This window comes from Oryza glaberrima, chromosome 6, assembly GCF_000147395.1.
Source record: "Oryza glaberrima chromosome 6, OglaRS2, whole genome shotgun sequence".
Lineage (NCBI taxonomy): Eukaryota > Viridiplantae > Streptophyta > Magnoliopsida > Poales > Poaceae > Oryza > Oryza glaberrima.
The window spans coordinates 22,651,217-22,677,234 of record NC_068331.1 but is presented as its reverse complement, the minus strand read 5'-3'; the positions used below and the strand labels follow the sequence as shown (position 1 = coordinate 22,677,234).

General features: G+C 44.0%; 2 protein-coding genes across 3 annotated transcripts; both read right to left on the bottom strand.

Moving 5' to 3' along the window:
• Nucleotides 1–7,464: 7,464 nt before the first annotated feature.
• LOC127777619 (putative cellulose synthase A catalytic subunit 11 [UDP-forming]) lies at nucleotides 7,465–10,901 on the bottom strand. The gene is made up of 8 exons (XM_052304217.1): nucleotides 10,834–10,901; nucleotides 10,388–10,660; nucleotides 9,969–10,314; nucleotides 9,760–9,897; nucleotides 9,543–9,668; nucleotides 9,237–9,464; nucleotides 8,687–9,166; nucleotides 7,465–8,615 (listed from the first exon to the last, which is right to left on the bottom strand). The coding sequence occupies exons 1-8, from the start codon at nucleotides 10,899–10,901 to the stop codon at nucleotides 7,653–7,655; spliced, it is 2,622 nt and encodes an 873-aa protein (XP_052160177.1). The 3' UTR covers nucleotides 7,465–7,652.
• A 938-nt stretch (nucleotides 10,902–11,839) lies between these two features.
• Nucleotides 11,840–15,415, bottom strand: LOC127777618 (transcription factor HY5-like). 2 transcript variants are annotated; one of them, XM_052304214.1, is made up of 4 exons: nucleotides 15,114–15,415; nucleotides 14,710–14,944; nucleotides 12,688–12,844; nucleotides 11,840–12,391 (listed from the first exon to the last, which is right to left on the bottom strand). In XM_052304214.1, the coding sequence occupies exons 1-4, from the start codon at nucleotides 15,208–15,210 to the stop codon at nucleotides 12,329–12,331; spliced, it is 552 nt and encodes a 183-aa protein (XP_052160174.1). In that variant the 5' UTR covers nucleotides 15,211–15,415; the 3' UTR covers nucleotides 11,840–12,328. The 2 variants fall into 2 exon arrangements, with proteins under 2 accessions (XP_052160174.1, XP_052160175.1); XM_052304215.1 differs by having other exon boundaries at nucleotides 12,692–12,844.
• Between the last annotated feature and the right edge of the window lie 10,603 nt (nucleotides 15,416–26,018).

The following is a 26,018-nucleotide window of genomic DNA, read 5'->3' as shown; positions in this document are numbered from 1 at the left end:
ATACACATTGTGCAATACTAAAGTCGGAACCAACTAAACAATTTGGCGCTCAGCAATTGGTAATGGTGCTATTTGGAAATGATAGTTGAAGTTGTGCTACGGCTATCAACTGTCTTAGAGAAAGCACGCTTTACGAGTTACACAATTCACAACAGTCAGAATATAGTTGCAAATAACGTTGCCCGATAGTCCAACTACATATAAATATAATCATCATAGGAGGTCGTATAAGGAAATTTGTGTGTTGATGAATCAAAGTAGGAAAACAATATTGTACACAGACACACTAGATGCACCTTCCGAGTTCCAAGTAAAGTCGTCTCGTGAGAACTCCATAGCTCCACAAGTAGCAAGCATAAATTTTAATGTCACTCTAGTATTTTTCGTCGGATCAATGTTTCTCTAAATAATATTGATGACGACGGGAGTATTGAAGATTGTAAAAAGGAACAACAAAAAAAAATGTGATGGGCATGGGATGTCATCACATTTTTATGGACGGAGGGAGTATGCAAGAAAAAAAATAGTAAGTACTTCAAACGGTAGCCATGGGATGTCACTCACATCCTTTAAACGCAGGAACTTTCTTTTTTAAATGAATAAAACTAACACTGGAACTACTCACTCCTTCGAAAAGTCCGAGTCTTATTTCTTTTTCACCAAGACCAATATGTAGTGAATTCATTTATCATGTGATAAAACCAATAAACATACAACCAATAAGTACTAAAATTAAATTATTTCTTGGTTCCGATCAAAAAATTTAATATGGCACGGTGATTATAAATAGCACTTAAACTTTTAAAAGAACCAAATAATATAGACTTTTGGAAGGAGAATGTATGTTGGAGAAAAAAATAATCTCGCCATCTTAATTGACCGATCTATTTGAAGATGATCCATGAGAGACCAGATGCACCGTTATTTCGCTGCTATTCCGCACGAAGGTCGATCGTAGGCGATCCGGCGCGTTCCTTCATCAGCCCCCGCCTCTTCGGCTTCCGATGCGTAGTTGCGATGGTCGGGCAGGCTTTATTTAGGGGAACAGTGCAATTATTACTCGCGGAGTCGATCGCTGTGTTTGTGCTGTGCCCGAATCGTGCTAAGCATCGGTAGACGTGTCGAGCTTGGTGAGGACCGTGTCTCCGTGTGAGAGCGAGACGCTCACCCCCTACTACAACAACCTATTCCGGGCAATATGGTCGCTGCAAGCGTTTCCTAGCTTGGAAGGCCGAATTTGCTCTGAACTCTCGTAGCTTGGCTGAGTTCCTAAGAGCAAGTTTAATAGTGTAGCCAACTACTAGCTCCAATTTATCTATAGCCAATCTAATAGCTCATTTATACAATAGTTACATACTACACTATTAATATATGGTCCCATCTGTCATATATACACTGCGTCTTGAAGTCCGTGCTACAGCTGGCTACAAATCTATAGCCCGCTACCCTTCTCTCTCCTTATTTATCTCTTTAAAATATGTTTGCAGCTGGCTTATAGCCTGCTATTGTACCTACTCTAAGAGCAGGATAAATAAGAGCAGGTACAGTAGCAGACTAGTAGACAGCTACAAACATATTTTATAATAAGATAAAATATAAGAGAGAAGAGTAGCGAGCTACAGATTTGTAGTCAGCTGTAGCACAGACTTCAAGACGCAATGTGTGTATGACAGTGGAACAATACGCTAATAGTATAGTAAGCAATTATTGTATGAATTGGCTATTAGATTGGCTATAGATGAATTGGAGTTAGTAGTTGGCTATACTATTAACCTTGCTCTACTATCGCCCGTTGTTGGCTATAAAATTTGCCATGTCATTTAGTAGGCTATATAGCATATAGATGTAGCTTGCTTTTTCTTCCTTGGGCAGGCCAAAAGCTGCATGCACATACCGTTTGTTGTCCAATCGCCATTTATCCTGAACAGCTACTACCCAATCACTATGTGCAAGCAAGGGTATGGCCAATTACAGTAAATTCACCTAGTCTTGGAGGCTGCGTGCAGCCGGCGCTAATATAGTCGCCTGCTTAAGTTCTCTGTTCTTGTTTCCCTCCGCCAACTCAGCTTTTTTGCCATTATGGACATATTATAACCGGCTTAATTCTCCTATTGTACTTGCTCTAAGAACAAGTATATGAGCTATAAGTCTATTATAAACTTAGGTGGAGGAGAGAGATAACAAAAAACAAGGATGTTGGCTCTCATGCAAGAGCTAGCTTAACACAAGCTTCTAGGTAAATACATTAAATGCATAGGTTAGAGATAGAGATAGAAGAAGAAAGTTGTAGCCAACCTTATAGCTAATCCATTATATATATTGGCTTTAAGATGGGCTAATAGTAGGAAGTGAGCTCTACTATTATCCTTGCTCTAAACTTACTTCCCTCTTTTTCATGCACACACTTTTTAAATTATTATTCCCTCAGTCCTAAAATATACTCCCTCCTTTCCAAAATCTGAGTCTTATTTCTTTTTCACCAAGACCAACAAACAATTAATTCATTCACTATATGACAGAACCAATGAACATGTAACCAATAAGTATTAAAATGGCTTCTTGGTTCCTTTCAACAATTTAATTTAGCACATAATGACTACAAATAGGACTTAGACTTTTGAAAAAAACAAAGAATGAAATAGGTCTTAAACTTTTCGAAGGAGGGAGTAGCAACTATTTACTAGATGGGACACGTCCTAGTACAATGAATCAGAACATACTGTCCAGATTTATTGTACTCGGATGTGTCCTATCCAGTACAAAATTGCTATATTTTAGGACGAAGGGTGTATATTCGTAAAGGAAGTAGTTTAAGATAATGTTTAAGTCAAACCTTGGGAATATAAATCAACTCTCAAGTTTGAAAATGTAAAAATTATATAAATAGATTTGTCTTGAAAACTTCTTTCATAAAAGTATACATATATCACTTTTCAATAAATATTTTTATAGAAATAAAAGGTTAAAGTTGTGTTTTGGATACCATGTCGCTGTCCAAAATGACTTTCTTTACGAGTACGGAGGGAGTATGTCCTTTACAAAAGTTTTCTATAGCAAAAAATAATATTGATATATTTTACAAAAGAAAAACTAATAGTACTCAATTAATCATGTGTTAATGGATCGTTCCATTTTCCATATGGGAAGGTGGAACTGGAACATAGCCTTAAGTTGTTCTTTACAGTTGTGCCAATCATCCTATTCAGTCGTTCTATGTTCTCTCTGTTTCTTAGAGGTGTACTCCAGATGGCTTTATTTTCTACGGTAGATAGAGATGAAGTTGCAAAACAAGAAAGCCATGGGGCGTGATTAATTGAGTTTTAGTTATTATAAAATTAGAAAATCGATTTATCTCATATTTTAAAAACAACTTATATATATAATTAACCGTTTTAGCTGTTTCAGAAATGTAGATGAATTGGAGACAGTATATACTATTAAACTCGCTCTTAAACTAATAAAGTGTGTTTTTTTAAAAAAAAGTTTCTACACAAAATTTTCTATAAAAGTCATATCAAGCTATTTTTAAATTTTTTTAAGCTAATACTTAATTAATCATACATTAATCCGTCACTCTCTTTAGCATGTGAAAGCCAAGAGCAGGTACAATAGCAAGCTATAAGCCCTAAGAGCAAGTTTAATAGTATAGCCAACTACTAGCTCCAATTCATCTATAGCCAATTTAATAGCTCATTCATACAGTAGTTACATACTACACTATTAATATCTGGTCCCACCTGTCATATACATACTGTGTCTTGGAGTCCATACTATAAATGGCTACAAATCTATAGCCCGCTGCCATTCTCTTTCCTTATTTATTTTCTTAAAATATGTTTATAGCTAGTTTATAGCCTGCTATTTTAACTTCTCGAAGTGTAGCTCCATGAGACAGATGCATGGGTGTTTCGCTGCGAATCCGTAGGAAAGGCGTCGATGGACCGGCGCGTTCGTACTCGTGAACAGTGTCTCGTCGCTGGTTCGGCTTTCCGGTGCGTGTGGCGGCGATGGGTGTGTCATCGGGTTGGCTCCTATTACGTGTACTCCTATTTAGGGAAACGCGTAATTACTACTCGGGTCGCTGTGTTGGGCCCGAAAGCGTGCTAAGCAGCGGGCAGACGTGTCGACCTATGGTTGGAAGACTTGGAAGACTGAATTTGTTCGTGACTTTCGTAGGCATAGTAGGATAGGATCAGTGAGTGACCGCAAACGAGTATTACATGTGCGTGGAGATTGATTTTCGTCTTTCAAGGTCTTTCGCGTTTTATAGTGGAGTATATCATCTAAATTAGATATCAAAATATGTTTAAAAGTTTAGTAAGATAGATTAATATATAATATGCCATTTCACAAGTATGTAAGTTCATATCCGATCTATACAATTATAGAAAAACAATAAATTTGACTGTAGATTACGTATTCTATTTGATATCAAAATATGTTTAAAAGTTTAGTAAGATAGATTAATATATAATATGCCATTTCACAAGTATGTAAGTTCATATCCAATCTATACAATTATAAAAAAACAATAAATTTGACTGTAGATTACGTATTCTATTTGATATCAATTTTATTTTTTTTATGTATAGTATAAGTTGAATTTGAATTTTTCAGGTTTGTGAAGTGATATAGGAGTGTCACATATTGATATATTTTATATTTTTTTATAACTTTTTAGGTGACACGTAAAAATGAGGATCATCTCCTCGAGTGACGAATAGACTTTCCCTTTTTATCCCTTTGCATGATTCTCACTGTTTTGTATAGAGTTATATATAGGGTGGTTTACTCTTATACTTCTGAGTCGTAGGGGCGTATCTAGGGGTAGTCCCTGTGGGCTTGGGACTACACCTGATTTTGGCCCACAAACACATATCTCTTCCCCCGCCAATAGCTGCTCGCGCCCAATTCTTTCCCGTCGTTGCCTCCCATCTCCTTCCCCCGCCGCCCACGCCAACTGCACCGCCCTGCCGTGCGGTCGTGCCCAGCTACTCCCCCAGCGCCGCACGTGGAGAAGAGAGGAGAGGAGAGGAGAGGAGAGAGAAAGAGAGGTGGAGAGGGGAGGGGAAGAAGAGACTGACGTGTGGGGCCAACGTGGGCCCCATACTAAGTCAATTGCCACGTCGGATAAAACCGGAGACAAAACCGCTGAGGGACCTAGTTCGTACTGGTTTTGTAAGTCGGGGGATGCGTTATATCGGTTTTTTTGATTCAAGGACGATTTTGTAACTTGATAACAAGTTGAGGGACCTTCGGTGTACTTTTTCCTTAAAAAAACCAGGCCCAAACAATGAAACCCAACAGCCCAAAAGGCAACTTGGGTTGAGTGCAGGCGGAGCCACCAGGGCGCCAGCGCTACTCCCTTCGAGGCTTCGGGCTTCGCTTGTGCACCACGCCGCCGCCGACACCCGCGACACCGCTTTGTTGTCCGCGCAACGCCGTTGCCAAGTCTTGTGGGTCTGCCATTCGTGACTCCGCGCCGCACCGCACCGCTCGCATTCGTGGGACGCCTTTCCTTGCGCTGCCTCGCAGCGAGCCAGCGATGGCGGCTGGCTATTCGTTCTCCAGTCCGTGCCCTCCGGTACTCCTCCTCTTAGAATAATGTGGGTCTCATTTACATTTGTTTTTATTTTAGTGCCACGCAAGCACCACGTCGATGCTATATGGAAGTTAACCCGCCACGTAAGTGCCACGTAGGACAAAACCGCCTCCGAAACCGACGAGGGAGGTGATTTGCTTTGGTTTTCAGAGAAGGAGGCGTTATACCCGGTTTTCCGGTTGAGGGATGTTATTCACACAAGCGCAAGAGATGAGGGAGGTAAAATGGACTTATTCCTTTGAAATTTCAGTTCTCTTTTCAGCATTGAGAGTGGGGGAGTCTATCCAAAGTCCAAACATAATAGGAATAAGTTCATCTGAGGTTCCTTAACTTGTCAACAAATCCGATTTTCGTCCTTCAACCGAAAAACCAGATACAACGCGTCCCTCAACTATCAAAACCGGTGCAGATGAGGTCCCTCGGCGGTTTTGACGGTGGTTTTGGCTGACGTGGCGCCTACGTGGCTGGTTTGACTCAATCTTCATTTGATGTGGCATTGACGTGGCGCTTACGTGGCAATTCGATCCGAAAAAAATAATAAACCCCATGGGCCCCACATGTCAGCTTCAGCCAAATTAATAAAAAATGGTGGGGCCCACGTGGGTCCCACACGTCATTCCCACTCCTCTTCTTCTTCCTCCTCCTCTCTCCCCATCTTCCCTGTCCTCTCTCCAGGCACGACGGGAAAGTCATCGGCCGGGGGGAATCGGCACCACCACCACCAGGCGACGGTGATCCCGGAGGAGAGCACCTACCACACACCGCCGCACATCCCTCCTCCATCGGCGGCAGCTGGGGATACTGTCAGCCACCGGCGGCGCACGCAGTGAGTGCAGGGGCACGGTGGGTCAGCGTCCGGCGAGGCGCACCAACACGTGCTCGCTGGAAGAGGGTACATCAGCTACTAGTCTTTGCGCCGAGACAGCATCCCGTGCTCTCGTCGTGATGCCAGCTACTACAACTGCCGCCCCGGCGCCTCCGCCAACCCCTACCACTGCGGCTGCTCCCGCATCTCCCATTGCCCGCGGCTAATCTCCTTCTCCACCGCCGCCGAATCCACCGGGGAAGATGGCATCGTCGTCGTCGTCGCCGGTGTAGTAAACTAGTAATCGAGCTGTTGTTCTTGTGTTCTTGCGGTACCACTCCTACCTCTACTAATTAGCTACTACTGTTAATATTCCTTTGTTTGATTTGTTGCTGCTAATCCGGCCACCAAGCGCTCTATCTATCTCTCTCTCTCTGCTTCATTAGCTCCCCGTGGCAGCGATCGCGGCTCAGAGGAGGCTGCTCGCCGAGGCGCCTCCGTACCAGCCGCACTCCTCGCGGCACCAGCAGGGCACACCAAGGCACCATCTGCCGCCGGCTTCATGGGGTGGTTGATGGTGGGCATGAAGCCGGTGATGACGTAGCGGGTCTCGCCGGAGCAGCGGACAATGGCGACCTCCTCGTTGCGGAAGGGGGAGACGCGCGGGTTCGGTAGCCGCCGGAGCAGAAGGAGTCGTAAGATTCGATGCCATCGTAGAGGTGCAGCACACGGAGGAGGGCTACATTGGCGTGCGTGCTGATGACTCGGGGATCGACAGTGAACCGGTAGGCCTCGCCGCCGGCGGGAGATGAAGAGGGGGGAGATGGAGAGAGGAGAGGTGTGAGAATGACATGGGACCCAATGTGGGCCCCACTATTTTTTTTATTAACTTGTATGTTAAACTGACATGTGGGTCCCATAGGGTTATTATTATTTTTGGATGGAATTACCACGTAAGCGCCACGTCAATGCCACGTCAAATGAAGACCGAGTCAAACCAGCCACGTAGGCGCCACATCAGCCAAAACCACCGTCAAAACCATCGAGGGATCTCATCTGCACCACTTTTGATAGTTGAGGGATGCATTGTATCTGTTTTTTCGGTTGAAGGAAAAAAATCGAATTCGTTGACAAGTTAAGGGACCTCAGATGAACTTATTCCAACATAATAATCATCGTTAGAGGAAAGCCCTGGTTCGGCCCGGCACGGCCCAGCCCTACAATCCCTCCCAACTCCCGTGATTCTCACAGGATCGGTTGCTCCGTCGTGGGCGCCGCCGTCGGCGCCGAGAAGGACGCGGCGTGGACCCAGAGCAGCGACGCCACGGAGACGAAGACCACCGACCAGAGCACGGCGATGGTCGGCGGCGCCCGGTCTCGCGGCGCCAGGAGCCCCCGGAGGAATCCCTGAAGGTGCGCCACCACCCACCCGGCGAGCGCCAGCTTCGCGCCGAGCGCGCCCCACGACTGGTAGTACCCGTGGTCCACCCCGTACGCCACCGCCGCCACCACCCCGGCGAGGTTCGCCACCACCACGCTCGTCGGCGCCACCAACAGGTTCGTCCACCGCATCGTAATCTCCGATGCCAATGCTGCCTCCTCTTCCCCGTCATCGTCTCCTGCCGCCGGTCGCTTGGGTGGCGAAGCTGCCGTCTCCGTGGAGAAGGCGACGTCGATCCCGGTGCACGCGCTGAGGATGCCCTGGAACACGGCGGCGAGGCTCGCCGATGTGGCGGTGACCATCCAGAGCTTCTCGTCTCGCCACCACGCCCGCAGTGGCACGCGGCTCCACCTCAGCTCGAGCGCGACCGACGCGGCCACGGAGAAGAGCAGCAGGATGAGGAGGACGCTGTCGTAGTAGCAAACGTCGCCGGGGAACGTGGACTTGCCGGTGAGGAGGCAGACGGCCGGGAGCGCGCAGTAGACGGTGAGCGGGAGGGAGGCGAGCGGGTAGGCGGCGCGGGCCACGTAGCCCAGCCGCTGCAGGAGCCCGAGGCGGCGGCCGGCCCAGACGGGGCTGTGCCGCCGGCTCAGCAGGATCCCCATGGCCGCCACCGCTCGCCGCGACGCCCCCGCGAGGACGTCCGCGGGGCTGGCGCGCGCGTACCGCCTGAACGCCGGCCTCGCCGGCGAGCAGTACGCCGACGACCACCCGCGCGCGTGCATCTGGAACCCCGTCGCGACACCGCCGCCGTACATCCATCCAATCTGCAGGAGAACAACGACATCAACATCATCATGGGAGCGGAAGGCGAAGTGATCATCGGCGAAGCTGCCACCTCTTTGCCCCATCTCGTCCTCTCCTCGAACGCGCAGCTGACGACATGGATGGCCTCCTTGAGGAGAGATCGCGCTGGCGCCACGGTCGCGTCAGGCGAGCCACCGTCGCCGCCGCGTCGCCGCCCTTGCTCCTCGAACGCCGAGGCGATGAACGCGGGAGACTGGCCGAAGTGGCGCTCCAGCGCGGCGCGGTACGCGCGCAGCCTCCTCCTCCTCCCCGCCACCTCCTCCTCCTCCTGTTCGTCGGAGTCATCCTCCGAGTCCAGCAACGGCACGGCGGACATGGACCTCCTCATCGCGTTCATCCTCTTCCCCCTCCCGAAGCAGCACATCCTCCTCCAGTCCGCCGCCGTATCCATGTCGTCGCCGTCGTCAGCCGCCGCCGCGGGCTCGAACCCGTACAGCGCCTTCCGGCTGAAGCAGCAACCGGAACCGACGTACACCGGACCCTGGATGCCATCGAGGCATTTCATCTCGATCTGAACCAGATCGAGCAGCAAGAATCAGCGAGGTTACGCAATTCAGCAACATGGACATTTCGTCTCTTACATCGAAGAAGACGGAGTCGCCGCCGCCGCCGCCGCCGTCGTCTCCATCGCCGCCGCCGCCGCCGCCGCTGTCGCGCAGTGCGAACTGGACGAAGCACGTCCTGTTCCCGGCGACCGGGTCCATCATAAAGCACATCGCCTCTCTCAGCGCGCTGCTGTTGTTGACGCAGTGGTCGCAGTCCAGGTTGAGGACGTAGGCGCCATTAGTAAGCACGGCGGATACCCTGAGCTGCACCGATCAAACCAAAATTCACATCGCAACCAGATCAACGCCATGGACAGGCAGGCAGGCAGTGTCGCAACGCACCAGCGCGTTCATGGCGCCGGCTTTGCCGTGGTGCCGGAAACCCGGTCGCTTCTCCCGCGACACGTAGAAGAGACGCGGGAGCTCGCCGCCGTCGACGTCGCGGTCGCCGGGGTGACCCAGGAGCACCTGGAGAGACGAACCAGCTTGATCAAAATGGTGACAAGCGCTCGAGAGAAGAGGCGGGGAATTTTATGGAGAGGTTTTTTTGATCGATCACCTGAATCATGGCAGGGTGATCCCGCGAGTTGTTCCCCGGCCACGGCGTGCCGTCCGACATGATCCATCCTTCCTCCGGCACCTTGCGCGCCCTCGCAGCGAGGTGGTTCATCCTCACCTTGAACTCCTCGTACTCCCTCTGCAACAACGGCGACGGATTCATCGATGCGTGCATGCCTTCAAGGTGTTCGGCGGTATCGCTCACCCCACCTTCATGGTGCGGCGGTCCTTGACGAAGGACGGCGCGGCCCGGTCGCGGAGGTAGTCGACGCCGCGGGCGAAGTAGAGCTCGGGGGCCCTCGGCTCCACGCCGTGGCGGCGGCAGAAGGGGATCCACCGCCTCGCGAAGCCCGCCGCCTCGAAGAGCGACTCGAACACCAGCATGTCGGCGCCGTCGTCGTGGACGTAGCAGGCGACGCCGCCCGCCGGGTAGTCCGCCGCGAGCACCGACAGCACGGTGTTCGCCGTCGCCAGCGGGGGCTCCCTCGCCGCGTCCGCCGCGGCGACGAACACGTCCACGCCCGCCAGCCGCGACGCCTCCCCGCCCTTCTCGTACCTGCATGGGCAGGAGGAGTCTCTGTCTCAGTGTCTTGCCTCACATGGCCGCCGGCCATGGCGATCGAGATGACCTTGAGGCCAGCCTGTCGAGGTACGTGACGCGGTTGGCCGGGGAGAGCTTCGGGAGCTGGGCGATCAGCCATGACGCGGCGAGCCAGAGCTCGCACGCGACGGACGTCACCCACAGCGCGTGGGCGTCGGCGACGGGGCGGGTGACGCGGTAGCGGAAGAAGGCGGCGAGTAGGACGAGCCGGAGCGCGACGGCGGCGCGGTACAGGTTGAGCTCGCCGGACGGTACGGACAGCCTGCTGCTGAGAGGCTCAGGTATGTCATGGTCATCACCACTGCAAAAACACAAACCCCAAAAATTTCATCAATTTTTTTTTCGCTTCCAATCTTAATGACCATGTTACTAATTTGATTACCCATTTTCAGAATTGGTTATGAACCATTAGCATGGATATGGTTTAGCATTGTGGGGATTGATACTATAACTGATAACATTTTCAGTTGTTACCTTTCTGAAGAAGCAGGCTCAGGATCAGGGCATTCTACAGGCATTATCTCTGGGCTCTCTCCATCCATCTCGGAGCTAACAGGTAACACAATTCAGCAAAACACTTGATTCAGTTTTTACTCTATCTACAAAGTCATCTCAATAGCGTAAGTTTGGATGCTACTAAGAGTCTAAGACCAGACAAAACTCTCTTAAAAATGGTATCTGTATAACTGTACCGTGGTGTCAAACCCAATCCAACCCTAAATGGCTAAATCATATATAGTGGTTATGTTTTAACTATCCAACTAGACGTGACAAAATGCCGTATTAATAACTTCCTGCGATGATTGCAAGGCAGCCTCGGTGAAAGAAACAACTTAGCTAGACAAGCAAACTGCCTCTGTGCAGTATCGCCAAGTAACAGACAACGTGGATAATGCAGAGGATGAATTCGTAGTACAGACAACGTGGATAATACAGAGGATGAATTCGTTATGTACGTGCTGAGGAAGCGAGGAATCAGGGGAGGCAGTATCTATTGATTCTCTCCTGTAATTTTTACTGATGTATATAAAGAGTGAGCTATATTGAAGCCTAATGACAAAAAAAACACATACTACCTCCGTTTTTTAATAGATGATGCCGTTGATTTTTTCTCACATGTTTGACCATTCGTCTTATTAAAAAATTTTATGCAAATGTATAAGATATAAATCACACTTAAAGTATTATGAGTGGTAAAGCAACTCATAACAAAATAAATTATAATTACATAAATTTTTTTAATAAGACGAATGGTCAAACATGTGAGAAAAAATCAACGGCGTCATCTATTAAAAAACGGAGGGAGTACACTACAGATGCAGGCTTTTTTTAGACAGAATGGTATTCTTATTTCTTACCGGTGTTTGTGCAGGGACAAACCTGATCGACTTACAAGCGGAACAATCCGGTGCTTAATCTTCGATCTCTTACAGGTAAATGCAAATCATATAGGGAAACATAGAAAATTAAATCCGATGCGAGCTCTGAAAGAAGTTGCATTTCCATCATGCATTACACTCACATAATCATATTCCTACTGAATACCGGCTACCGTTCTTCAACAATATACCGTACTGACAGTGTCATCTTCAACAGTAGACGTTTGTGCACACCATTTGACGGCCGGAATGGCGGAATTACATACATTTATTACACTTTTGCAGGGCTCGGCCAATCCGCCAATAGGAGGTAGACATGGAAACAATTATATGCCTTCCAGAGTTGATTCGAGAAGGCATAAATAGGTAAGTTCATTTGTCTCGATCTGGCTAGCACTAACGAGTACTTATTCAGGTGCATAGCCAAGAATGGTTGTATTTAATGTAGTAATTAATTTTATCTAAGAAACTACAAATCAATCAAAAGGGAGCAGCTTCCCTTTGAGTCTTAGTTGTGACTCTGCCAAATGGAGCTAGCCAAGCTAACAAAATTAATCGAACTCCAGATTCCAGACTACAGATTGCGGTTACTAGCTGTCTCCGCCGGCACTGCTGTCTGGCCCTCTTCTGTTTGCTGTTGTGTTCTTCAGCACCTGGAAATAACACATGAAGTTAAACATATGTCATCTCAGCATTTACTAGCACAATTATATAATCTTCAGATACCCTTCTATAGGCAGCTTTTCTTTTTTTCTGCAGTCTGATTCTCGTATCATGTACTATTTATGTATATATATCAGGGGTGTTAGTTGACAGGAAGCTTAATTACAAGGTTATCAACATAATTAAAATTATGTCAACTGTCAATTAAGTGCGTATATATGAAGAGCTGATCAGAATTCAGAATTATGCATATGCACATGTCTGCTTCGAAATACAGTTTTATTACCTGCCTAAGCATCTGGTTCTCGTTTTGCAGGGTAGAGAGCCTCTCCTCCAGCTCTGAGTTGCTCCTCTCCAGGTCCTTCACCCTCGCCTCCAGCTCACTCATGTACGCCTTCTTCCTCTCCCGAGCCTGCTGCGCTGACACCCGGTTCCTCAGCAATCTAGTGGATTAATTCCCAAACGCCCGCCACAAAATTAAGGTCTTATAGAATTAATTTGCGAGTGTGTATGATTGAGAACAAATTATATGGTGTTCTATATGCATGGGCAGTCAAAAATAGATGTATTACCTCTAGTCACAAAAGTATGCCATTTTAGTACTTGTGTAGGCAACACAAGTTAGCTTTGATCATAATTATTATTTTTTCTAAAATTTTAGCTTACAGACATATGAAGACAATAATTAAGGTAGCCAACTTTGTCCTAGCACAAGGATTAAATATTCAAATTATGCCTTGTTGATTTAGAGAAGTCCAAAATGTCTTTCTTTTGCAACCACCAGGAGTAACATTCTAAGAAGATGTTTTTTTAATCGGAAAATAAATGGTTTGATTCTTTGGGTAGCAGTGATTTGTTATTGGTACCTTTATGTAGACAGAGAGTTAAAATAACAAGTAATACAAAAATATGGTACTAGTAATACAGAAGTACATGTGATTGGATATGGTTCTATATTATAATATTATTCAATCAAATAAAGATAAACGTGAATTAATTAACTTGAAAATAATTATTTGCATATCAGAGTCAATAACTCAATATAGCTTGTGTAATAATATCAATTTTGAAATGCATTAGAATAAATATGTAGCTTGGATTCAAATGTATATATAAAATTACACCCATCCTATTTTCACACCTACAGATATATGGCACAAGTTCCATGTGTCAAAGAATTTGCATTTTGCATAAAGGTCAACATATATCATGATTGGAATAACATCACCATATGCTAAAGTACTGCTAACGAACCTTCCCCCATAGACCTGAAAGTGTTGGGCCCATTTGTCCAATATAGGACATAGATAATCTTCACATGTAGATTCGCTCGAGTACAAAGCATCGAACATCAAACAACTTGTCCCAAATTGTTGGAATATTGTTAATAAGTTTGTGTCACATCAGAATCTTGATCATATGTTAACATGTCTGCTGTTTAAATGGTTGGTTTATACTATGCCAAATTTGAAAGTATACAAATGGAAACACCCCAATTTGATTTGTTGGTTATTACATTTTCTAAGAAAATGTCTGTATACAAAATAGAATTTTACAAATTTGGCATCTACAGTTTACATGGCATATAATATATGTACTCCCTCCGGTTATAAATATACATCGCCATTTGATTTTTTTTGGTCAAACCTTTAAAATTTTGGCTACCAATAAATTTTAAAATACGTAATGCATCGATTTGTCTTCAAAAGTAATTTCATAATTAATCTCTTAAACTTGCTAGATTTAATAAAAATATTTTAATGAAAAATAGTCAATGTCGTGCATCGAAGACCGATAGGAAGCTTAATGATATATATTTGTGACCTAAGTGATCGAGCATTAGACTTCTGATGGGAGATTAATCAATATTCATAGTAATTTTTTTTCTAAAACAGTAGAAATACTCAAGCAACTGAGCAAAACTAGCCTTCTAGACCCCTAATTAATCAGTATATACACAGGAGTTCTCTGAATAAAAAGGGACGTGGCGTACAGTACAAATGTACAATACACATATAAGGACTACTCAATCCGTTCCATAATATAAGAGATTTTGACTTTTTGCTACACTATTTGATCACTCGTCTTATTAAAAAAAATTGTGCAAATATAAAAAATAAAAGTTATGTTTAAAGTAGTTTGGATAATAAAGTAAGACACAAATAAAATAAATAATAATTCTAAAATTTTTTAAATAAGACAAATTGTCAACCAGTGTAAGAAAAAGTTAAAACCGACGAATGGAGTAATTAACATGACGTACGTATATATACAGTACACATACGAAGTGGAGGCCTACACTACACACCTTTTGAGGCGCCGGTGCTCCTTGTCGGCGGGGCTGCGTCCGCGGCGGCGCCCGCTGCTGCTGCTGCCGGCGACGCCGGCCTGCGCCGCGGGCGACGACGACGACGTCCCGGCCGCCGTCGCCGCCGCGTCACCTGCAACCCGAACACTACCTCTGCCCGACGTCGACGTCCCCGGCAGCGCCAGCCCGAACTCCGGCACCCTCCCTACTATCTCCTCGTCGTCGCTATCCACCCCTGCCAACGAGATCGATCGCGAGATCAAAAAAATCTGCATAATTAATTAAGATCGAGGCAACAAGCGACAGCCATGGCGATCGAATTGGTGATCATCGATCGATCAAGAACACACACACAAAAAAAAAAAAATCGAGACATGACGATGAGAGATCGAGCGTGTGCGTGCCTTCCTTGCCGTCGTCGGTGTTTGGGGCGGAGTCCGACGACCTCTCGCTGCTGGAGGCGGCCGCCGGCGGCGAGCTCCTCCGGTGATCTCGTTGCATTCTCTTCCCTCGCTGTCCAGCTTATCCCACTCGCTATCAGTCTATATGCAGACACTAGCTAGCTCGATCGCTCGATCGATCGTCTGGGAGCTGAGATAGCAAGCAAGCTAGATAGCAGGGAACTAGTAATTGTGGGCACGTTTCTCTGTCCCCTGGTGTGTCTCACTGGATTCTTGTTTTGTTTGATTCGAGTAAGTAAGGGGGGTATAGCACAGTGCCTGTGCGTCCGGACATGGCCACTCTTTTTGTCGAAAACAGGCATATGGAACATGGGACATTTAGCAGCCCAACCCCTGTCATTTCCATGTATTACATACAAGTGCTCACTACTTTTACCTTTTCTTTTTCAAGTGACAAAGAAGACGCACACACGCACATCCACGAATTCGCGACCTTAACACTCGCTTTAAGAGAGAGGTCGTTGTCACATACAAATTTTGTATATATATACTGGTTCAAATCTACTGCTCTAAATTGCTTTTTTTAATCATCAACGTTGGTAAAAGATCCAGGGGTCTTTCATGCAATGATGTAAACATATGTTTTTCTTGAACTGGGGATTTTTTTTTTGTGTTAACAAGTAATCTACTCTCTTGAGTACGTATACTACGGCCGGTGTGGTGCAAGGTCTGCTCTGGCAAAGCTGAATATGCAAATAATAACATGTTTTTCACTTGCGTCTTCACAGGGCATTTGTGGAGATCGATCAGAATTCAGCTTTCATCTATTCAGTGATAGATCGCGAGATTCTTCAACCCCCTGCTACCAATTCTGAGTTTGTGTTCAAGGCATTCTATCTCCTTTGTTTCTGGCGCGGTGGCGCCTATGAAATCATCGACATGACAATGTATTCCACGGAGAACCTTCATCAATCCAAAAGATTTTGAGATTATCTGTGTGGAAGATGCAACTCTTTGGATAGCAAGAAAGAATATAAGAGAGCACGATGTAGTTTCGCATTGGAAAGAACTCTTCTCCACCTTCATTTGTAATCCTTAAAAGACAATAATTCTGTTAATTTTGGTAATGGAAGTTTTAAGGTGGGGGAAAGTCTCTCCCCCGTCTACCTTTTGAAAAAAACATACTACCTCTGTTTTTTAAATAAATAACGTAATTGACTTTTGAACATAGTAGGATCATTCATCTTATTAATGTAACTAGCTGGATGGCCCACGCAATTGCGCGGCTAGCACCCATATAAAATTATATATTTTTAATATGATTTTACTTAAAATTTATTAAATAGTTATCTCATTGTCTTAAATTTTTTTAGACCAAACCTTATCATTCCCGTGTTTCTAATTTTATAGTTTTTCAAAGACACATCAGTTGCTACCCTTACTTCTGTCATATTATTTTTTTTATTATCTTGCTCAATCTACTACCGTTTCTATTCATTCTCCTTGGAACCTTTAAAAATTAGATCTAAAAACTTATAGTTTTAGAGTTTATTGTTCTGTTGGGCTTCTTTTTTATAATTTCTAAAAGTCCCATCAAACGCTGCCATTATACTCCTCTACAACCATCCACTGCATCTTCTCTTTATTGTCATTGCTATTTTAAAATTCGAACATAATTATCGTTTAGGTTCGTGTTTTTACTTTCTAGAAGTTCCGCTAAAAGTCAGGGACTTTGTCACTGTACTCCTCTACGGCTCGCCCGCTGCCGCCCTTCTTTCTTGTCATTGAGATTTTAAAATCAAGCATGATTACCATTGGGAATTATTTTTTTACTTTTTAAAAGCCCGAACCTTTAAAAATTAAACCTTATAGTTTTTACAGTTTTATTGTCTCGTTGGGTTTATGTTTTTTTATAATTTTTAGAAATCCCGTCAAACACTGCCACTATACTCCTCTACGACCCGTCCGCTGCATAATCCTTATTGTCATTGGGATTGTAAAAATCGAACATAACTACCATTGGAATTCATTTTTTACTTTCTAGAAGACCCACCAACCATCGGCGGCTCTACCATTGTACTTCTATACGACCCGCTGCCTCTCTTTTTTTATTGTAATTGAGAATTTAAAAATTAAATATGATTATTATTGGGGTTTATTATTTTACTTTCTAGAAGTCCCCCGCCAACCGCTTTGACTGATTGCTTCACGACCTGCCCGTCGTCCTTCCTTTTAATCGTCATTTGGATTCTATTTGGTGTTTTATTAATATTTTTTAGATGTCTCATCAACCGCCACCACTTTACTTCTCTATAGGCTTGTTACTTAATTAATCTCGTCATGGTCTTTTCTTTCAATAGTCTTATTTTTATTACCAATTTTAGCTATTTATAAATTGTATTCCTAATTGAAATATTTTTTTTCTTTTTCTAATTTGAGAATTTATTTTATTTATTATTATGTTCTTTTGATATTTTTATTTTTTATTTTCAATTTTAGTTGTTTCAAATTTGTATTCATACTTTAACTCTCTTTTTAATTTGCCTAATTTCGGATTTTATTTTATTCTTTATTAAGAATTTTAATTAATCTACTATTTGGTTCTTATATGTACTCTTATTTCAATATTGCTTATATTAATTCCGAATTTAAGTTAATTTTAAATTATATTGCTACTTGAACTCTTATTTTCTTTTCTTTTTTCTAATTTCGATTTTTTTATTCTGAATTTTAATTAATCTCGTATTGGATTCTTGTATGGACTCTTCTTTCAACCTTACTTTTAACTCCGAATTTTAGTTATTTATAAATTGTATTCCTAGTCGAACTCTTCTTTTTTCTTTTTCTAATTTTGAAATTTATTTTTTTATTATTCCTAATTTTAATTAATCACGTATTGGGTTCTTATAGGGACTCCTCTTTCCATATTGCATATTTTTAATTCCGAATTTCAGCTATTTTTATATTGTATTTCTAATTGGACTCTTCTTTTCTTTTTCTTCGATTAATGTGGGAATTTCTAATCTCCACAGCGAACGTGGTGTCTCCTTTCAAGGCTGTTTTAATAATATAATAATAGATAGATAGATTATTATTTATTTTTATGTGAGTTGTTTTATCACTAAAATTACTTTAAACATAATTTATATCTTATATATTTATATAAAATTTGTGAATAATATGAATGGTCAAAATCAATGGTGCCATCTATTTAAAAAAGGAGGGAGTATGAAATTGTCAAATACTCCTACTTTACTTATTAGGATGCATTACGTATAGTACTCCATATAACATTAATTTGCAAGAAGTGAATGGGGTCAAGTGAAAAAAGGGCAGCCCTTTTTGTAAGATCCACCCTGGCGTTCCCATGCCGAGAGGGACTCCATCCAAACCCGTCGATCGGACGGCCCCGCGCTCCCGAACGCCGCCGGATTGGGCGGCCGCCCTCTCCCCCACGTCTCGCCACGCGCGGCCACGCGTTTGGCCGGTGCCATCAAGCGGCGGCGAGCCGCGCCGCGTGGCCGCGCTCCCGTCCCCGCAACACCCCAACCCCCCACCCCCACGCCGACGCGGGCCACCACCACCACCACCGCGCACCGCGCCCACGCCCCCGCGCGCCGCGCGCGCGTATGGCTCGCCGTCGGCCACGCGAAGAGGGGAGGAGCCGCGGGTGCCGGTGGATTCGGGTGGCGCGCGCGGGGCAAGGCTTGTGCTCGTGGGCGGCGCGCGAGCTGTCTTGTCGGCGTCGGGCGGATGGTATATGGCCGCCGTACGAGTACGAGCCACTGTAGACTGTACCGGCAGCGGCAGGGGGTAGCTAGCGGCGGATGTATGCGCGTGACTCGGTGACTGTGTTGTGACTTGTGAGCTTTCGAGCGGTACGACGTTGATCGTGATTGGATTCCACGACTGCAGCCTGCAGGAACTTTTCTACTGCAGATGATTATTACTCCCTTCGTACTCGCAAAGGAAGTCGTTTTAGACAGCGACACGGTTTTCAAAACACAACTTTGACTTCTTATTTCTATAAAAATATTTATTGAAAAGTGATATACTCCCTCCGTCTCAAAGAAAAAGACAAACTCTGGGTTTCCGTGTCCAACGTTTGACTGTCCGTCTTATATGATTTTTTTTATAATTAGTATTTTTATTATTTTTAGATGATAAAACATGATTAATACTTTATGCGTGACTTGTCTTTTTAATTTTTTTCATAATTTTTTCAAATAAGACGGACGGTCAAACATTGAACACGGAAACCCAGGGTTTGTCTTTTTTTTTAGGACGGAGGGAGTATATATACTTTTATGAAAGTACTTTTCAAGACAAATTCTATTCATATGATTTTTATATGATTTTTACATTTTTAAACTCAATATCTAATATCTTAAGAGTTATTCATGATTTATATTTATAAGGTTTGACTTAAACATTATCCTAAACGACTTCTCTTATAAAAATGTTGCAATTTCTATTCTAAACAATGAATCTGGACATAATGGATATAGGTATCAGTATAAGGATTCATTATCCTCTAGGTTATAACATTTTGGGATGGAGATAGCATCGTAGAAAGACGAGTCGAATATTTCACAGTGTGAATTTTCTACGAAAATCATGAGAACGATGTTTAAAAGATGACATTAAAATTATGCGAGATTAACTATTTTGGCCGTGTTCATCCGGTTAGGATGTAGAGTCTGAATTTTTAGTCCATTTAAAAAATTAAGAAAGAATTATTGGCATCGTGATAATGATAAGGTCATGGGCACCATCTGAATTTAAATCTCGACATCAATATTGCGCGTGCGTTAGATATATAGGAGTACGTGAGGCTAGGATTTTTATTGGTCTGTCTTTATTTAAGTGTGTTAATATCTGAGAGATGCATTTAAGGCGACGATCTAAGAAGTGTTTGGGCTGAGCTATTCAACGGTATTCAACGGTATGTGATACATGATAAACCATTAACCCATGATTAATTAAATATTAACTATTATAAATTTAAAATATATATGTATTTAATTTTTAAAAGTAATCAATATATAAAGTTTATGCAAAAATACATATATGTAGTCATTTCTACAAATTTTGATATAGAAATTTGATTTTGGTACAGGAGTACCAAATAAAGTTTGGCAAGCATACAAATGAGAATGTAACACCTCAACAGCCTAAACAAACAGCACCCTTAGGCCATCCCCAACCCTCCATGTCATCTAGTTTCCATGACATTAAATACATTGTCACATAAGTAAAAATTCTATGTGGCAAGAGAGTTAATGAGGAGAGAGGAAAAAAGATAAAGAAACCATTTCTCATGTAAGAAACCATCTCTACACAAGAACCAAGAACAAAAACAAGGTGATATGTGGATAAAAGGAGAGAGAAGAGAGATGATTGGATAAGAATTTAATTTGAAGACACCATCTATTGAATACATAGTTTCTACACATAGTGTCTATATGACATGGCAAGTATGAAAACTACTTTATAGTTTCTGGGTTGGGAATGGCCTCAGGTATGTCGTGTACATGTAGTGATTTGTGCGCCTTATGTGGGATGGAAAATAAATCCTGATGTTAGACTGTCAGCAAACATGATAATTTCGGACTAGCTATTTATCGACAACTTTTCCCTAGTCGGTACATTCCATTAGGGACTAATTATACATATTGATAAATTTTCTCTTAAAATTTTATCAGATGTAAATATATTACAATCATACTATGGCCATGTTTAGTTCCTCCTCCAAAATTTTTTGACGTATACGGACACACATTTGAAATACTAAATGTAGACTAATAAAAAAAATTACAAATTCCGCCTGTAAACTACGAGACGAATTTATTAAGCCTAATTAATCCGTCATTAGTAAATGTTTACTGTAGCACCACATTGTCAAATCATGGCGTAATTAGGCTCAAAAGATTCGTCTCACAATTTACATGCAAACTGTGCAATTGGTTTTTTTCATCCACATTTAATGCTTGATGCATGTGTCCAAACATTTGATCTGACGGAATTTTTGGAAGTTTGAAGGGAACTAAACACAACCTATAATACATTTTAACTTGCATGTAAATAGAATAAAATTTATATATAACATTAATCCAAACTTTCAATCTAATTATAGTTGCAAATTATAAAGTTACTAGCAAAATGCCCATGCTTCGCTACGGGTAAAGGAACGGTTAAATTCTATGAAGTACATCGTTAACATGTATATAATAATGTTCCAATATAGGCAAATTGTTCATTGCGCTAATGATAATCAAGATGGATAAAAATATTCCTGTTTAGCTCGCATCGCGAAAGAAAAAATTAAATTAAAACATATTAAATTCTAATTTAATGAAATATAATTTTTTTGCAATATTAATTACACTCTTTGAAATTATAGCAAAAGTGCTAGTGCGTTGCAACGGGAAATGTATAGACCAGAAAATTGAGGAAAAGTTAAGAAAAATCTACATTATGTAATTAATTAAAATACAAATTTTCTGAAATATCTAATATTTTAAGTAGGTAGGTGTAAAACTAAATTAATTTACAAGTAAAGTAAGTGTAAAAAATGACATGGTTAAGTAAGTGTGAGAAATAAAATGATATGGTTCAATTTAATTTTATTAAATTCTCCATGATTAGTTATGCTGTTTGGAATTTTATTTAAATTTTCAGAGCTTAATTGCTAATTTTAATAATACAAACATCATTTAACAATTATTTAATTGGAAAAAGAATAAAAAACCTCCCTTTTAGGTTTGGGCCGAATATGGCAAAGTTTATATTACCTCCCTTTTGCCTATCCTATGTATCTGAACTATTCTTTCTCCGTTGAAGTTCATTTTACGTCCTCATGCAAACACGCGGTCCATTCGGCGGCCCAGTAATGTGGTGGCCCAATAGGCCGACGGCCCGATGCGGGAGCAGCTGGAGCCGTCCGATCGAATAAACGGTCTAGATTGATCCTAACCTAAATAAATACCCAAAACCTAACCCTAGAATACATTCCCCCCTCCCTCCCCCCTGGCACCACCCTCCCCCCGCGAGCGGCGGCGTCGGCGGCGGTGGCGCTGTAGGAACGAGATGTCGACTAGAGGGGGAGTGAATAGGCGATTTAAAACTAAATGACACCTAATCAAAACTAACCTAAGTTGCTAGGCTTGGTGAGGATCAACTCTAACTAAGCAACTAAGTTATGTTTTGTAAACCTAGGGTGATAGTGGCTCAATTATATCTCTAGGAAAGTAAATCACTCCTATGTCAATGTTTAGCAATCCTAGGGTGATATGATCTCAAGTTTGTCTCTAGAAAAATAAATTGCACAAATGTAAATGCGACAATCAAATGAGAGGAGACAAGAGATCTTTCACCGAGGTTCAGAAACTCGCCGGTTTCCTACTCCCCGTTGAGGCGAGCCCAACTCCACCGCTCAACCACGAAGCCACCGCACGCCCCCTTCGTCAAGGGGTGGGCAAGGCGGGAGCCGGCCCACGGAGAGGACTACCCAAGCCTCGATCACTAGGGTAGTTCTTCCTTCACTCCGAAGGTGGTGAACTCCAAACCACTCACAAACGGGCACCGGGCCTCCTCCACAATCTTCTCGGAGAGATCATCGGGCAATTTCTCCACAAACCGTCTAGAAGGCGGCAACCTCTAAGAGTAACAAGCAATGACCCAGCGTGGAGATGATCAAGTGCCACACTAGCTCTACAATGGAAGCAAATGCACTTGACTCTTGGCTAATCAACCCTCTAACACACTAGATGGATGAACACAAAGCTCAAGTGAGCGTGAGAGAGGTGCAAGGGGTGTATGCAATTGAATTGGGTGCCAAGAGAGCCCCCTTGCTGTTGGGGCGAAATCCACCAAAACTAGCCGTTGGGGCGAAATCCCCCAACTTTGTGCTCTGCCAGTCTGACCGGAGGTATGTGGCTGGTCAGACCGTGCTACTCTGCAACGGCTAGAAAACTAGCCGTTGAAATGCTGTCAGAGGGCCCCATCGGCCTGGCCGGTCAGACCGACGTAGAGTGGGCGGTCAGACCGGCCTCGGCTCGGTCAGACCGTCATCGGCTCGGTCTGACCGACTACGGCTCCGTCGGCTCTGTATCGGCCATCCTGAGCAGCATCATCTCGGCCTCTAGGGGGCCGGTCTGACCGCTCATGTGCCGCCGGTCAGACCGGCCCTATGCGACGGTCAGACCGCCGTCTTGCGGCCGGTCAGACCGGCCATGGCACGCCGGTCAGACCGCCACTATGTGGCCGGTCTGACCGTCCCTAGTCAGGCCGAACCTAGTGAATTTGCAAGTGAATGTGTGTGTGATGAAAAAGAGAGCACAAATGAAAATGCAATGACCTAATGTGGCAATTCAATCATCTCTTTGCTAGGTCATTACCCCTCTTAATAGTACGGCGAAACTAGAAAATAAACTAGCAGTTTTGATCGCCCTACACCTCGATCAATTCTAAATTAAAGCACTAGTTTTACCGTCTTCTTTCTCTTTGCTTTGCGCCGTCAATTTTAATCCATCGATAATCATCCATGCGCACATATGACGTGGACCTAACTTAAAATGTATAGCTCAAAGACAACGGTTAGTCCACAATTAGCGCTTGTCATTAATTACCAAAATTAACACCGGGGGCCTAGATGCTTCAATCTCCCCCTTTTTGGTAATTGATGACAAACACCACAAATATATATAATCAAACATAGAGCACATGGACATATATTGCATTGACAAGCAAAAGCTCCCTCTAAACATATGGATAACAAACACAAATATCAAATATGGAGCCAATGCACATTTCATTTTCACATTTCAACATAGCACAACACATATGCAAATTATAATGTGAACTTCACATATGAATCAACCGAATGCATAAGATGGTCACAAGTATATCAATGTCACACCAACCATCCATCATAGCACAAGTTCACATCAAGACCACATAAAGGGCTCACAAATAAATGTAGGCTATTACAAGACCACGAAGGGTTCAAATGACATAGAGAGTTTAACAAAACGACAAATAACACACAAGATAGAGTAATAGCCCATACCCATACAAAATATAGCCCAATCCTCCTTAACCTATTAAATATGAGGTGACTAACCTCACTACTACTAGTCCCAACCCAACAAAACATAAAACACACTTTTCTCCCCCTTTTAGCATCAAGCACCAAAAAGGTCTTCACTCGTGGGGAGGAGAAGGAGGACGCGCCGAAGTGGAAGGATGAGAAGCATCATGACGACGATGATACACAAATGCTTGGGAGATCTCCAACATTTGGACTCGAGAATCCAATGTACCCACTCGAGTGTGCAATCTCCCCACGGAAGCATTCAAGTCTCCAACGTCCGTGCGCAAGCCACGAACATCCTCATGCAAAGTTTCATGCTCGGTAGACAAGCGTTGATGCTTTCACTTAGGGTATTAATAGCCCCAAGTACCGGGTTGAAGTACTCATTGGGTTGCATTCCAAAATAGGCATACTGCGGATGAAAGAAGACATTTGGATCATACCCATGAGGAGGAGGAGGTGCTGAACTTGAGCTAGCTCCAGGATGAGAGGAGGGCGCCGTCCTAGGAGCACGGGGAGCTCCAGGCTGAAGGCGGGGCTTGTACTGCTTGTGCTTCTTCAAATTTGGCCCAGCAGCCCCAAGCTTGTCTTGAATCAATCTCATGATGTAAGGGGCATAATAGATACCCTGAGTGAAGGTCCCCTTAGAGATGGCAATCTCTTGCATCATGAGAGTCACAGTGTCGAACTGACGGCCCTGAATGATGGCATCGATAACGTGCCAAGCCACCCCCCTAATGTCATCATTGTTACCCAGGCGAGGGAGGATGGTAGCTCTCACAATCCTGTTAACCACACTCGGGATGGTCCTCAAGCCGGCAACCTTCCCATGTGTGTACCGCACTCCATCTTCATAAAACTGAGAGAGGTAGTCTATGGAGAGCGGATTATGGGTGTGCTCCTCATGCAAGTCATCTCTAAAGTCCAAGAGAATATTGAGGAGCCGCCGAAATTGCCTCCTAGAGATAGAACACTGGAGAGTGTCGGACATCCACTTCATCTCACTATAGTCCTCGGCCACCCACACTGTAGCATAAAACTGCCGGATCAAATCTTCATTGTAATCTTGCTTAAGAGTCACAATCCGGTCAATGCCAACAGTCCTGAAGAGATCCTGCAAGCCCTCAAACTCTGGAGTCTCATTAATGTCTCTCCAAGAGATCCACTTATGTTCTGCAAAAGCTTTCCCTGCATAAACTTGCTCATACATACTCTTCTGGAAAGCGGTGTGAAAACGGGGATCCGGGGTGTCCCGAGGCCTCAAAAACTGATCATGGTGCCTCAAGATGGTATACTGTGATGGATTCCGCATGTTCACAACAAACTGGATGGAGGGATCAATGTTCATCTCATCACTTCCTTCATCCTCATCCTCTCCACTTCCACTGTCATCATCTCCACTTTCCTCCTCGCTAGCCCCCTCAACATTGGCCTCAACCTCTTCATCACTTTGAGCGTAATCCTCTCCACTCGATTCCTCAGGCTCACTCACGGGATCCGGAGTGGGCGCACGATGACCATGACGAGTGCGGGGAGGCATCACTGAAAAAACAGGAGCAAAGGATATATAAGCAATAATTTTAGAAACCACATAGTGAAGTGGGAGGAAGAGGGAGTGCTGCTTGTCAGGGGCGGTCAGACCGAGAGCCACGGCCAGTCAGACCGCATGCCCGAAGTCGGTCAGACCTATGGCTCAAGGCCGGTCAGACCGCCGGCCCTAGGCCGGTCAGACCGCCTCTGACAGTAGCACAACCGAATCCTTCCACAATCCACTCAAATGATTCTAAAAATTGCTAGGACAGTGTTGCACAAGA

Excerpts from the sequence above, each read along its gene's own strand:
- LOC127777619 (XM_052304217.1), bottom strand. The coding sequence starts at position 10,901 with ATGGATGGAGAGAGCCCAGAGATAATGCCTGTAGAATGCCCTGATCCT. Across the intron at positions 9,898-9,968 it reads AGGACCGCCGCACCATGAAG|AGGGAGTACGAGGAGTTCAA; the intron begins GTGGGGTGAGCG and ends CCGTTGTTGCAG. Across the intron at positions 9,669-9,759 it reads ATCACCCTGCCATGATTCAG|GTGCTCCTGGGTCACCCCGG; the intron begins GTGATCGATCAA and ends TCGTCTCTCCAG.
- LOC127777618 (XM_052304214.1), bottom strand. The coding sequence starts at position 15,210 with ATGCAACGAGATCACCGGAGGAGCTCGCCGCCGGCGGCCGCCTCCAGC. Across the intron at positions 12,845-14,709 it reads GAGCACCGGCGCCTCAAAAG|ATTGCTGAGGAACCGGGTGT; the intron begins GTGTGTAGTGTA and ends TTAATCCACTAG. Across the intron at positions 12,392-12,687 it reads AGAACCAGATGCTTAGGCAG|GTGCTGAAGAACACAACAGC; the intron begins GTAATAAAACTG and ends TGTTATTTCCAG.